An 11,917-nucleotide genomic window follows, 5' to 3' on the forward strand; every position below is an offset into this window, starting at 1 on the left:
GGCAATATGCAGCAAAATTCAAAATCAAACTACCTAGGGCTGGTAGAGTGGCTCAAGTGGTAGAACACTTGCCTAGCAAGCTAAGGCTCTGAGTTCAAATCCCAGTACCACACACAGACAAAAAAAAAAAATATATATATATATATATCAAAAATCAAACTAACTCTAAAGGGGTAATGAAGTGCTAACAGGGCCCAGGAGAGAGGCAGATGTAGAACTAGGGAGAGTGTGTATGTGTGCTTTTGACCATTATGATACCTCTGGAAAGTGCATAGTAGGGTGTGAGTATTTCTGAGCAACTGTGAACAGGAGTTGGAAACAATAGTCTGCCATAAGGCACAAATCAGGATTGTGAAACTGCAGCCAGCCCAGCCACACAGTGGAAGAGCATGCCAGTAAAAGAGGCCACAGAGATGTTTTTGTGTTGGCATATCTCTATGTAAGCATGTTAAAAACAAAAAAAGCCTACGTGCACAAGACACGTAGTGTGGTATGACCCAGTATGTATTGTGTGTCTGTCTTGTCAATGTTTAAGAAGTCAGAAGGACTGCTATCTCACTGGTATGGGTCCTGAGAAGGACTTGGTCTGACCTTATTTGATGACAGTCCTTTGTCATCAGTGGGAAGTAGGGAATAAATGGGTAATGGGACCAGTTGGTACATCCAGCAGTTAAGGAAGGTCCAGCACAGAAACGAGACACTGTCCCTTGCTGAGAGTTCCTAAATATACAGCTAAGGCACTGGTGGAAACCATACCCATGCTCTCCCAGTATGCTGGTGCTTTGTGGTGTCCCAGAAAGACCTACTATGTGTTGCGGTTATTGACTTGAATTCCCTTAGAGACATTCAAGGACATGTCTAATTGTGTTACAGTAGTGTGCTTGGAAGCTTTTAAACATTCAGTCTGGTTCCAGATTTTAGAAAACAAAGATAATGGGTCTGTTTATTCTTTTAGACATAATGAAATCTAAAAGCAACCCTGATTTCCTGAAGAAAGACAGATCCTGTGTCACCCGGCAACTCAGAAACATCAGGTCCAAGGTGAGTAGGGTCCAGCCTGTGGTGGGGAGGGCTTGAGGACACTGGGGAGAAGAACAAGAATCAAGGCCCAGGCACTGACCAAGCCCAAGGCCACTATGGATACCAGTAGCAGAGGCCCCAGGTCTGGATGCCAGCCCACCCATGCAGTCATGCTGGGCTGGTTCTGGTGGCTTCAAGCTTTGTGTCTCTGTCATGCACCACCTTCTGGCATCAACACCAAGGGACCAGAGCTACAAGAGCAATGTAGAGGGATTCAGCCTTTTGTCTTTGAGGCTGGGCTTTACCCCAGCCCTTCCTGGAATCAGCCCTGCTGTCTGTATTGTTCCCTGCACATCCCTGTCATCACACTGAAACCATCTGCCTTGAGAGATAAAGCCACCTGTGCTCCTTCTCCACTGCACAGTAGCCAATCCCCAAAGTGCTACCAGAGCCAGGCGCGTGTCTGGGAGGATGGGCGGAGAGGGCATGGCCACATGCTGCATTTAGGATTGATTGTGTGTGTATATCTTATTTTTGCTCTTTCCTCTGACAGTCCGTAATTGAGCAGGTCTCATGGGATAACTGACTCGCGCCCGCTTCCAGGTCCCCTGTCGTGTAGGTAAACCACTTCTCACCACCGCCTGCTGCCCGCACCGGGCAGCTCTGCATGCACTGCTCACACCTCCGTAGCACACGCCTCTGTGATTGTTACCTTAATTCACCCTTTCAGCAAGTGCACACAAAGTCCACGTGAGGTCTTGGGAGCTGTCTTGGGGAGTTGACTGGCACTCTAACCTTTTCAGAGCTGCGTCTGCTCAGGGCGCTCTCCAGCTTGGTGGGTGGGCACAAGCCAGCATGCATACTGGGTAATATGTGCACGGTACTGAGCTCATGCCACCCCTCTCTGGGAAACGAGCTATCTTGCCCTCTGTCAATGTGGGAGGTGACAGACACCTGTTGCTCCTAGCCAGTGAAGTCTGCCCTCATGAAAGACCTCAGCCACCCAGTCAGCAGCAAGGTCACCCAGGAGCCCCCCTGTAGATGGAGCAGGTCCACATCGCCCCACTCTACATGGCCTTTCATTCAAAGAACCAATCAATATGTCTGGTAGCACCTGGGAAAATGGTTCTTAAGGACCTGTTGATCATGTACAGGAGCTGAGTATCTCCCAACACTTCTTTTCTTGGTGATACTGGGGTTTGAACTCAGGCTTTGAGCTTACTAGATAGGCATGCTACCATTTGAGTCACGCCTCCAACCGATACTTTTTTTAAACAACACGAAAGCCTTTCTTTCCCTGGGCTCCATGGAGTGGCTGTGCTGACAGGAAGTACCCAACCTGTTCAGGTGAGAGCAGGACACTTTGTAGTCACTGCTCAGCAGCTTTGACCTTCCTTATCCAGTGACGAGGAGGACCCTGGCCTGGTCTCGTCCCACTACTGGCTCTTACTGTGACCTGTTAGAGGCATCAGCCTGCGACTCAGATGAAACATGTTAGCCTTAGGAAGGCTACTGAGAAAAACCCAAGGGTTTTAACCTAGTCAGTTTGGTTTTGCTTAATTTTCTCTGGTCCCAAATCACTTACACCCAAATGTGGTTTAGGCGAGATTAAAAACTTAGTTTGGGCTTTTTTTGTTGTTGTTAAATATGAAAAATGTTTAATTTAGTGCAAGGAAACCTGCTCTCTTGGCTCATGGTTTTCATACTGAGGATTTCACTTCTGGCTGAGGTTGAACTTAACTATGCCTTTGAGCCCTTCCTCAGGGGAGCCTGGAGTTCACTGTGAGCAATTTGAGCCTTTGGATCAAGCCTAGAAACAACAGTCAGGATGGGGACCCGAGGAAGTTGTTTTGTGGGGTGTTCAGGCATGCTCATGAACCCCTGCAAGGATAGACAAGCACAAGGCTCAACAGCAAGGGCCTGGGTGGTGAGAGGTGCTAGGTTGGGGATCAAGTAGAGCAGAAGGCATGAGTAGGCCATCAGGATCACTGGGGTGAATCCTAACTCAAAGGGAAGAGGACCAGGAAAACGTGGAAGAAGACCCAGAGACTGTTTTTTCTCAGTTGTTTGTTGTGGCTGGGTTCCTTAGTGTGGGAACCCACACTAAGGGTGGGGCCTCAATGGGGGTGTGTCACAGTGTTGTGTTATGATGTTTCCCTGAGTGTATTTGAAACTTCCCTCTAGCTCCTCATGGACAAATGAAGGAAGACAGCCAGAAACAGCATCTCATTGGTGCTTTTTTTTTTTTTTTTGGAGGTACTGGGTTTTGAACTCAGGACCTCACGATTGATTGCTAAGCAAGCGTTCTATCACTTGAGCCACTCCATCCAGCCCATCATTGGTGCTTCTTGATATGGTCTCTGCTGTGTACTGATCCATATCTTTCCTGTATGCTGTTTTTATTTCCTGCCTCACTCAAAAGGATAGGAAGTCACAGTGCCCACAAATCATAGCAAGCTACTTGCTTCCTAGCAGCATAGCTTTTTGAGATCAAGAGCAGAGAGAGCTTAGTCTCTCCTCAGCGTTCTTGTTGGAGGCCTAAGTCTGTAGTGACCTCTGGGATGCATAAGCCCCAAAGGGAGCCATATATCAGGCAGCAGACCCAAGAGAGAAACAAGCCTTCCCAGGGTTCAAGAGAGCAGAAGGGTTTGGCCTGCTTTCTGCCCTGAGAACTGTAGTGCGCACAGATGCCTGAGTTCACACTACCCTGTCACCCAGGGACTTACATTGTGGTGTGCACAGGGACCAATCCTGGGGACTCACTGTTCGCATGAGTCTCAGGAGTAGCTGCTTCGCTGAAGTCCTGAACGAAAGTCCCCGCTAGAATGAAGTAGTTGTGGCAATGCCAGGCCCCCCAGCTGTCCTCCAGCAGGCACTTTGGCCCAGGCCTTCTTTCCCTGGTGGTAACCAGATTTTCCAAACAGCACTTTAGGAGTCTAGCTGCCATGGAACAAATGGGCTCAGAAGAAGTGACCCCATGGACACCTTGAGGCAGGGGTAGATGTTTACTCACTTAGACACACACACATCATTCTCCACTATTAAAACCAAACGTCAGAGCTGTGGTAACGGAAGCTGGGAACAGAGGGAATTCCAGAGTCCACCTTTTCCCTCAACCCTGGAGAAAGCTGGACTCCCAACCTTGGAAAACACTAGGGTGCCAGTGAGCTGGCCTGGCATTGGGTGCGAGTGTGTGTGTGGGTCCTTGCAGGTAGTTCCAGCACTGGTTGGAATTTTGGCTAAAATTAATCTGTGTGGATGCTGAACTGGAGGCAGTCTTGGGCTTCCTATTTCCTGGTAAAACCTGTGCCTCACTGGCTCTGACCAGCAGAGGTCACCTGGCTGAACCTGATGCCGATGCTGACTTCATAGGAGAGAACTGATCCCTAAGGAGCCACGGCCAGGCCCAGGTCATGCTGGAAACGGACTATTTCAAAAATTCTGAGAAGTGGTACTTCTTTTCTCATCCAGAAATGGGAGTTTTTGGGAAAAGTCTTCAAGGGTACAATGGGGAATAACATGTCCTTCATCTTGTGGCACACAAGGTCCCGTATGAACATTGCAGAAAGTCTGTCAGTTGAGCATGTTGACATGTTCCTAAACCCCACGGTCTTCCAATCAGAGGATACCTGAGGTGGGGCTGCAGCTGCAATGCCACTAAGAGTGTGGCAGGGGGAGCCGGACACATCCTGAGGTGGTCGGTTCCTGGGCACAAAGGTAGAGCTGTGAACAAATCTTCACGCAGGAAGAGACCTGGGTGGGTAGGTTCCTAGTTCTTAGCACAAGTTTTTTTCCTGGCTGAATCAGTCTGATCACTGCTTATCTGAAGAGCCCTAAGCCCAGAATTTAGCTACCTAGACACATGGCCTTGTTTCTCTGAGTTTTCCCTTTTTCATTCAAGTTCCTTTAAGGAAAACACATTCCACCAGTAACACCATTTCACAGGGGCCCTCTGCCCCAGCATGCCCACTAATCTCAGGAGCCTACCCTCTGTCTCTGCCTCCTCGTCTGCACCCGCTGACCAAAGGCGCCTGTGGGGTTGCCAACTTAACACTGCTTCTCCCTCCTGCTCTGTCTCCACCAGAGTCTAAAGGAAGGCCTGACAGTGCAGGAGCGCTTGAAGCTCTTTGAATCCAGGGACTTGAAGAAAGACTAGCTGCGTCCCCGGTCTACTCGACATGCACCCTTCCTGGCTGGCAGCGGCACAACCCAAGCGTGGCTTCTTTGTCTGCACCTTTTGTTTTTTTGTTGTTATTGTCATCATTTAACTGGGTATTGGATGCATGAGAGACTGGTATATGGGTTGCCGCACCATTCCCTGCTGTGTTGATTTTGACTTCCTGTTGTTTTTATCACAGCTTTTTTTCCATGATATTCTTAAATTAGTCAAGCTCAAGCAGTGGGGTAGGGAGGACTGCCCTGTCCAGCGCTGAGCAAACCCCTCCCACTGTCCCACGGCACTCACTGTCAGTATTAAGGCGCAGCAGCCTGTTAATAAGCTAGCCCTGCCTCGGAACGCAGGTGTGGGAACCTGCCTGCAGCTCTGCTCTTCTGCACATGGCCAATGTGATCAGATGGATGCAGTCCCTGTCTGTCAGAGCAGAGCTGAGCCACCCTGCCATTCTGGTCTGGTGTGGACCACAGCAGGAACTTACCTGCCTGGTTGCTAGAGGAGGAGGTGGCCTGGGGCAAGGGGAACAGCCTGCATGCACTGCCTTTTTGGCCTGTGAGGAAGACAGCATTTTGTATTTGTTCCACTAATGCAGCTTAGAGCCACGCCCCAGATAATCCTGGCAAACCTTTCACAACCTGGAAAATGTTGAAAGCAACCATTCGTATTTTTGTTTGTTTTTTTATTAAATCTTGCACAAAACCCCCGGCCCCTCTCATTCCTTCCTCCGCCTGTGCCTCCCCTGCTCTGCAGTAACTCCAGTCTTCCTACTGCTGGGATTGGTGGCCTGCAGCCTGGGGCTTTAGACTCGGTTTTGCCAGAAGTGAGGGGTTCCCTCTGGGAGTCATCCAAAGGGGGAAAGGTTACTGGGTTTTTGGTTTGTTTTTTTAATTTATTTATTTTTCTGAAACTGTCATGTTGTTTTTGAAAAGACTAAGGAGACACCATGCAAAGCAGGATGCAATGAGACCGGCCAGCAGGCCATGCTCAGGACTCTGATTGATCAGAGTTCTGAAAGTTCCCTTATAGTGTTTGCCTCTGGTAGAGCCTGGTTAAAATGAACCTGTGCTAACAAGTTTGCCTTCCTAACTGTCTGACCAGGGCCACAACCTCTGCACACTTCCTGAAACTCTGTTACTTTGAGGTTTCTGTTCTGGTCCAGTTCAGACCATAAGATGTGCATATTGAGGAGCCCCAGTTCCCAGGTTCATTGGCTCCATGGCCAGGAGGTCTGCTTTGTGCTGAGGCTTGAGTTGGCCAGATTGTCTCTGGGCACACTCATGCTTTAGGGGGTAAAAACTTAGAAATTCCTTGTCAGCCTCTAGATTAGTTGATGCTCAAGGTCATCCAGGCTTCTGATTGGCCCCAGTGGGTAGACAGGCAGGACAAAGGCCCTGAGATGGGATGGCTTATGACACACCAGTTGCCGTCCTCAGTGGGATGCACAAGCTTTGAACCGTTCTCATATCTGTTGGAAGAGAAAATTTGGTCTGTGTAAAAATTTACATATCACACCAACAGCGCTTTGAGAAATGACAGCACAGGAATATGCAGGAGACTGGACAACTGTCCCCCAGATACCAGTAGGGCATGCTGTGCCTGGTCTCCAGTTCTGTGATTTCACGTTCTTAAACACTACTGCCCTCCCCGCTTGAACATGGTTTATGGTTCCTTTGTGACTGTCTTTCTGCCCCTGGGACCCTCTGGCCAAGCTGTAGGCAGCTCTCTACCCTCTGCCCTCTTCCCTGGTGCTGCTGGGAGACAGGCTTCTCTTGTCTTCAGGCCAGCAGTGCTTTGAATAAAAGCAGGTTTACCCACAGGTCAAAAGCATCTTATCTGTTCTTCATCACTTCTCTATCCTTTGAGGCTGAACCTGGCAACCCTATAAAATGAACTTGCTGAGTATGTGGGGGTGGGAGGTGTTCAGATGAGTTGGGCACTGCTCATCCTCCTGGCAAGGGTCCCATATTTGTCACAGGACAACAAACTCGCTGCCCCAGGGCTGGTTTGGTGTATGAGTATTAGCAGAAAATAACCTGGATGCTGAGCAGAGAGAGGGTAAGGAAGTCCCCCTGCAGCCTCCCCACCACAGCCTGCACCTGCCCAGGCATTTCTGAGCATGGACACCTAGGGACAGATCCTGCCTAGTCTTCAGTTTCCTGCTTGTGGGTTCTGTCCTTTGGGCAGAGTGAACCAGGCAAGAAAGAGAAAGATGATGTTCTTGTTCCCCCAGTATGCCCCAAGATGCTTGGCAGTGTCCTCCCTGCAGGTATTCATTCCATCGCCTGGCAAGGAAATGAGGCAGGTGTGTTCCAGAGGGAGGAGGAATGAGATGGGCATGTGAAGGTGGTGTGTGGTGGCAGGGCTGCTCAGGCAGCAGAGGCTATGGACAGGGTGATGTAGGTGTCTGGGAGCCTCAGGCTGCTTCCAGCACAAACAGTGGCAAGTTTCCCTGCTGCACAGTGAGGAAAATGTTGAAATGGGTGGGTTTAAGTTCTGATCATTTTCCTATTAATGCTCATTTGTAATCTGCCAGCACCTGCAAGCCATGCCAGGCATGGGAAAACCACTTCCCATATAGATGTCACAGCTGTTATGACATCTATATGCTACATCATGTGCCTATGTCAACACCCATGAATGCACACACACATAAGAATCATCTTATGTTAGTTAAGTTACCACTGTGATGGACAGCACCCAGCAGGAGAGAGGTGCTGGCTGCAGCCTCCTTGATGCATTATGCTGACTGGGGCCCAAATAGGAAGCTGCAGGAAACCCAAAGGAAGCCTGGGTCCAGGTGAAGCAAGGAATGTCCTAGATAGGTGAGGGAAGTGGCTTGGGAACATGTGGGTTCATTAAGCAAGAGCTGAAATGAAGTCAGCTGAACCTCTACCAGATCCAGCAGTATAAGGGAGAAGAGCACACAGAAACAGGTACACACTGTGGGACTGTTGACCCACAGACTCAGAAAGACTAGGGAGGAAATTGCAGTTTTTTAAGAATAATGAACTGGGCAGGGGTGGACATGCCTGTGATCCTAGCTACTTGGGGGCCTGAGACAGGAAGATTATGGATTTGAGGCCAGCATGGACCCTGTCTCTAAATAAAAATGGGTTGGGGTATGACTCAGTGGTAGAGAAGCTACCTAGCATGTGTGAGGCCCAGGGTTTAATACCCAGCCCCTCAAAAAAAGAATACAGTTATGAAACTCAAGAGTTCTGAGAAGGAACAGGAAGGAATCCAGACAGATCCAGCCAGGAGACAAAACTGATGGCAGACATTTGGTGGAAAGTACGTGCTGTCATTCATTTCCTTTCCCACAGAGGGGGACTGCACACTGGCTTTTACCCACATGGGAATGTGCTGAGAATTGAGCACATTCCTGTTCACCACCAATGCCTAGCTGTCTCCAAGGGAGGTGGCTGGGCACTTGATGGATATTGGCTTGCACATCTGCAGTGCCGTGGACCAGGATTCTCCTGCCCAGGTTGGGTGTGTGGGCACATCCCCCACACCAACAAGCAGCCTTCCTCTTCTGGCTTCCAACCATCCCCTGGTTCCCAAGACCAGGGCTGGATGAGCACCCCAGGACCCCATGGAGCGTGATGTCAGAATGTGCCTTCATGTGCACATCCGATACAAGCCACATGGTGGTGATCCCACTCCACTCCTTGCCTGGAACTTGCAACAAGGTGTGCTTCCCTGCAGCCAGGAGGCACAGCTAACACCTCTGGGCCTAGGCACACCTGCTGGAAGAGGGGACATAGGCCAATATGTATTTGCCTGCCATGCTGAAGACATTGCCCACCACTCTGCAAACAAGTGTCTCAGGCGTCCTAGCTTCTCTATGAACAGGGCGTCCTTCTCAACTCCTACTGGACTGACTGGAGCAGGGAAGTCAGTAGCTCAAAACCACAGCACATGGAGATAGGGACAAGGGTGAAGGTCACAGGAGCTTGGTGCAGTGAGGACTGCACGGAAGTTGCTGCATTGTATGCTGTGTGGCTCGCTGCCACTTGGGCTCATTTTTCTCAGACTACAGGGCAAGCAATGTAAAATTGCTGAGAAACGACTGCAGGAATTTTTGTGAAAAGTTTGGATTTTTAAACAACTTGTCTGGACGCCTCTTTTTTTTAAGATGGGAAGGACAGTGTTGGGGGCTGTGTTGAGCCACACCCAGTCCTGGAAGAACATGATTTGATGACTCATACCTGCATAAAAGCCTTGGTCATTTAACAAAAGTTTTAAGAACTGTGTATAGTAGCTAAAGTAACCCCTTGTCACACCATACCTTGTTTTTCATTGGAAGCATTCTGTAATAACCTGCTCTTATAGAGCCACTCAGACACCTCAAGTAAAAGTAGGAAAATGAGGGAAAAAGAGTTGTCTTGACCAGGCCGTCTTTCATACAGACTTTAGACTTCTCATTGGAGGAACCGTGGCTGAAGGCACACGGCTACTGGGAGTCTTGGGGCCTGGTTTCTGACAGCTTTCAGGACTGTTCATGGGAAGGACTCTGTGCATAGCACCTGAGACACCTGGATCCCCAACTACCTAGCTGTAGTGTGTATCACTGTGGCAGTCACAAAGCCTCCAGTGTGTATTTCTGTGACTTTGGTAAGGAGATACTTGGTCAAGGGAGAGTCAAAAATTGTACGGTCCAGTACTCTAGAACCTAGAAGACACTGCAGTGTCCTGTGGTTCACCAGTGAGCTTAGGTCTAGGCTTCCATGGTGGGCAGGGGCCTTCCCAAATTCACCATAAAGAATTTTTGGGAAATAGTTGTCATTGGATCCAGCCTACTGTAGTCAACATGCCCGCAATTCTCTTCCCTTTAGAAGATAGTCATATCACCTATCTAGTTTTATTTTAGCTAGAATTAAATTGTAAAGAACACTAAATTCACTATTGTGTTATGTTTCTATCACAAAACCTTAATTAAAAGGATTTTGGGATTTTCCTTTGGTATTAATAACTTATCTACACAGCCTTAATGCTAGGACTCAAAACCAGTTCCATGACAATAGTGCTTTTCCTGAGGTGATACTTATTGTATGTAAAGTATCCCAGTGGCTCCTCACAGAACTCTCAGTGACCTTCTCACACTACCCCTCTATCAGCTCAGCTGTCAGACAAAACAGACTGCCCAGCTGTGGAGGTGGGGCTGGGCCAAGGACCATTCCTGGCTGCTGCCAACCGTCTGGTGACAACCCACAGAACCACTTCTGCTACTTATTCAGTAGTGAAGATAAATAGCTCATACCGTCTTAGCTCGTGTTTGTGTTCTGGCACAAAATTATTTTGGTTGCCAGACTAGAAGTTATGTGCAAAAGAAAAAGTCTGATGAGCCAGAGAGGTACTTGAGCAACAGCTTCCTCAGCTAGGTTAGGTCTCAGGCCTGAGAAGTCCCTGGAACCGAGTGCCCAGGGTGGTAGCTTTCCACTATACACAACCACCTGAGCAGGGCTCCTGCCCCTACTCACACTCCAGTTCTGGGCTTCCCCCCCCCCCGCCCCCCGCAGTACTGGGGTTTGAACTTGAGCCACTCCACCAGCCCTTTTGTGATGGGTTTTTTTCGAGATAGGGTCTCTTGAACTATTTGCTTGGTCTGGCTTCGAACTGCAGTCCTCCTGATCACTGCCTCCTGAGTAGCTAGGATTACAGGCGTGAGCCACCAGTTCTGAGCTTAGGCATTTCTTTTTTAATCGTACAAAGTTTGTTGATCAAGTGCTCACTAAATTTGAAGTGTTACTTTGTCAAATGTTTATTCCTTTGTATGACACTAGACTTGCATGGCTGTGGCTGACCATTTTTATTGTAAATATTTCCTTACTACATGAAATACATCATAAACTATTTTTACATCACCCTTTGCATGCTCTGTAATGGGGTGTTAATTCACAGCAGATAAGTGTGAAATGTGTGTTTAGCTCACAAGTCAGAAACTGAGGGCTATGCTAGGCAAATACTCTACCATTTGAGCCATGCCCCCCCCTACAGCCTTTTTATTTTGTTTTTGAGATAGGGTTTCACTAAGTTTGCCCAGATTGGCCTCAAAATCATGATCCTCTTTCCTCCATCTCCCAGTAGCTGGGGTTACAGTGTGCACCACCACCCCTAGCTAATTTTCAGCATTTTAAAATAACAATCCAGATTTTACATGTTCACACACAAGCCATAGTAAGAAATATTCCACATCTAGAATCTAAGCTTTATTGCCTTGGTTATAGAAACCTTCAGGGGCTATAAAAGAACAGTAGTAAGAAATATTGATGGTGCTGCCTTCGTAGTCAGGGTATGATAACTCTCCCAGCCTGTTTCTCTTATTTATTTTTGTGGCACTGGGGATTGAACCCAGGGCCTAATGCATGCTAGATAATCACTTTACCACTGAGCTATATCCCTTGCCCAAAAGTGTAAGCCAAGCTGGTCTCTAACTTGTAATCATCCTGCCTCATTGTCTTCAGTTTATTCATTACTGGTGTGCTAGACTTACTTGCAATAAAACTATAACTTCTGTTTAAAAAATGCATTCTAATGACCCAAAACACACAACAAAATTAAATGAAACAATGATCTCTTGCTATGATATAACCTGATGTTTCTGTTCTGTTTCATTTTTTAAAGTTCTGGTTGAATAAATAAATTTAAAATAAATTGGATTTTTTTCAATATTGTCACAGCCTTTAGAATAAAATTGTGAAAATGAATGTGTGGGAATCC

General features: G+C 48.0%; 1 protein-coding gene across 13 annotated transcripts in view; it reads left to right on the plus strand.

Moving 5' to 3' along the window:
* Positions 1-11,851, plus strand: part of Mprip (myosin phosphatase Rho interacting protein) — a 130,124-nt gene extending 118,273 nt beyond the window's left edge. For 10 of the 13 annotated variants that reach the window (XM_074046643.1, XM_020182625.2, XM_020182628.2 and 7 more), the window contains 2 exons: positions 956-1,041; positions 5,105-11,851. In XM_074046643.1, coding sequence (XP_073902744.1) covers positions 956-1,041; positions 5,105-5,176 — 158 coding nt within the window. In that variant the 3' untranslated portion in view covers positions 5,177-11,851. Of the gene's footprint in view, positions 1-955; positions 1,042-1,573; positions 1,640-5,104 lie in introns of all 13 variants that reach the window. The other 3 variants (XM_074046644.1, XM_020182632.2, XM_074046645.1) reach the window with 2 other exon arrangements.
* The last annotated feature ends 66 nt before the right edge of the window (positions 11,852-11,917 follow it).

Source organism: Castor canadensis, chromosome 11, assembly GCF_047511655.1.
Source record: "Castor canadensis chromosome 11, mCasCan1.hap1v2, whole genome shotgun sequence".
Classification (NCBI taxonomy): domain Eukaryota; kingdom Metazoa; phylum Chordata; class Mammalia; order Rodentia; family Castoridae; genus Castor; species Castor canadensis.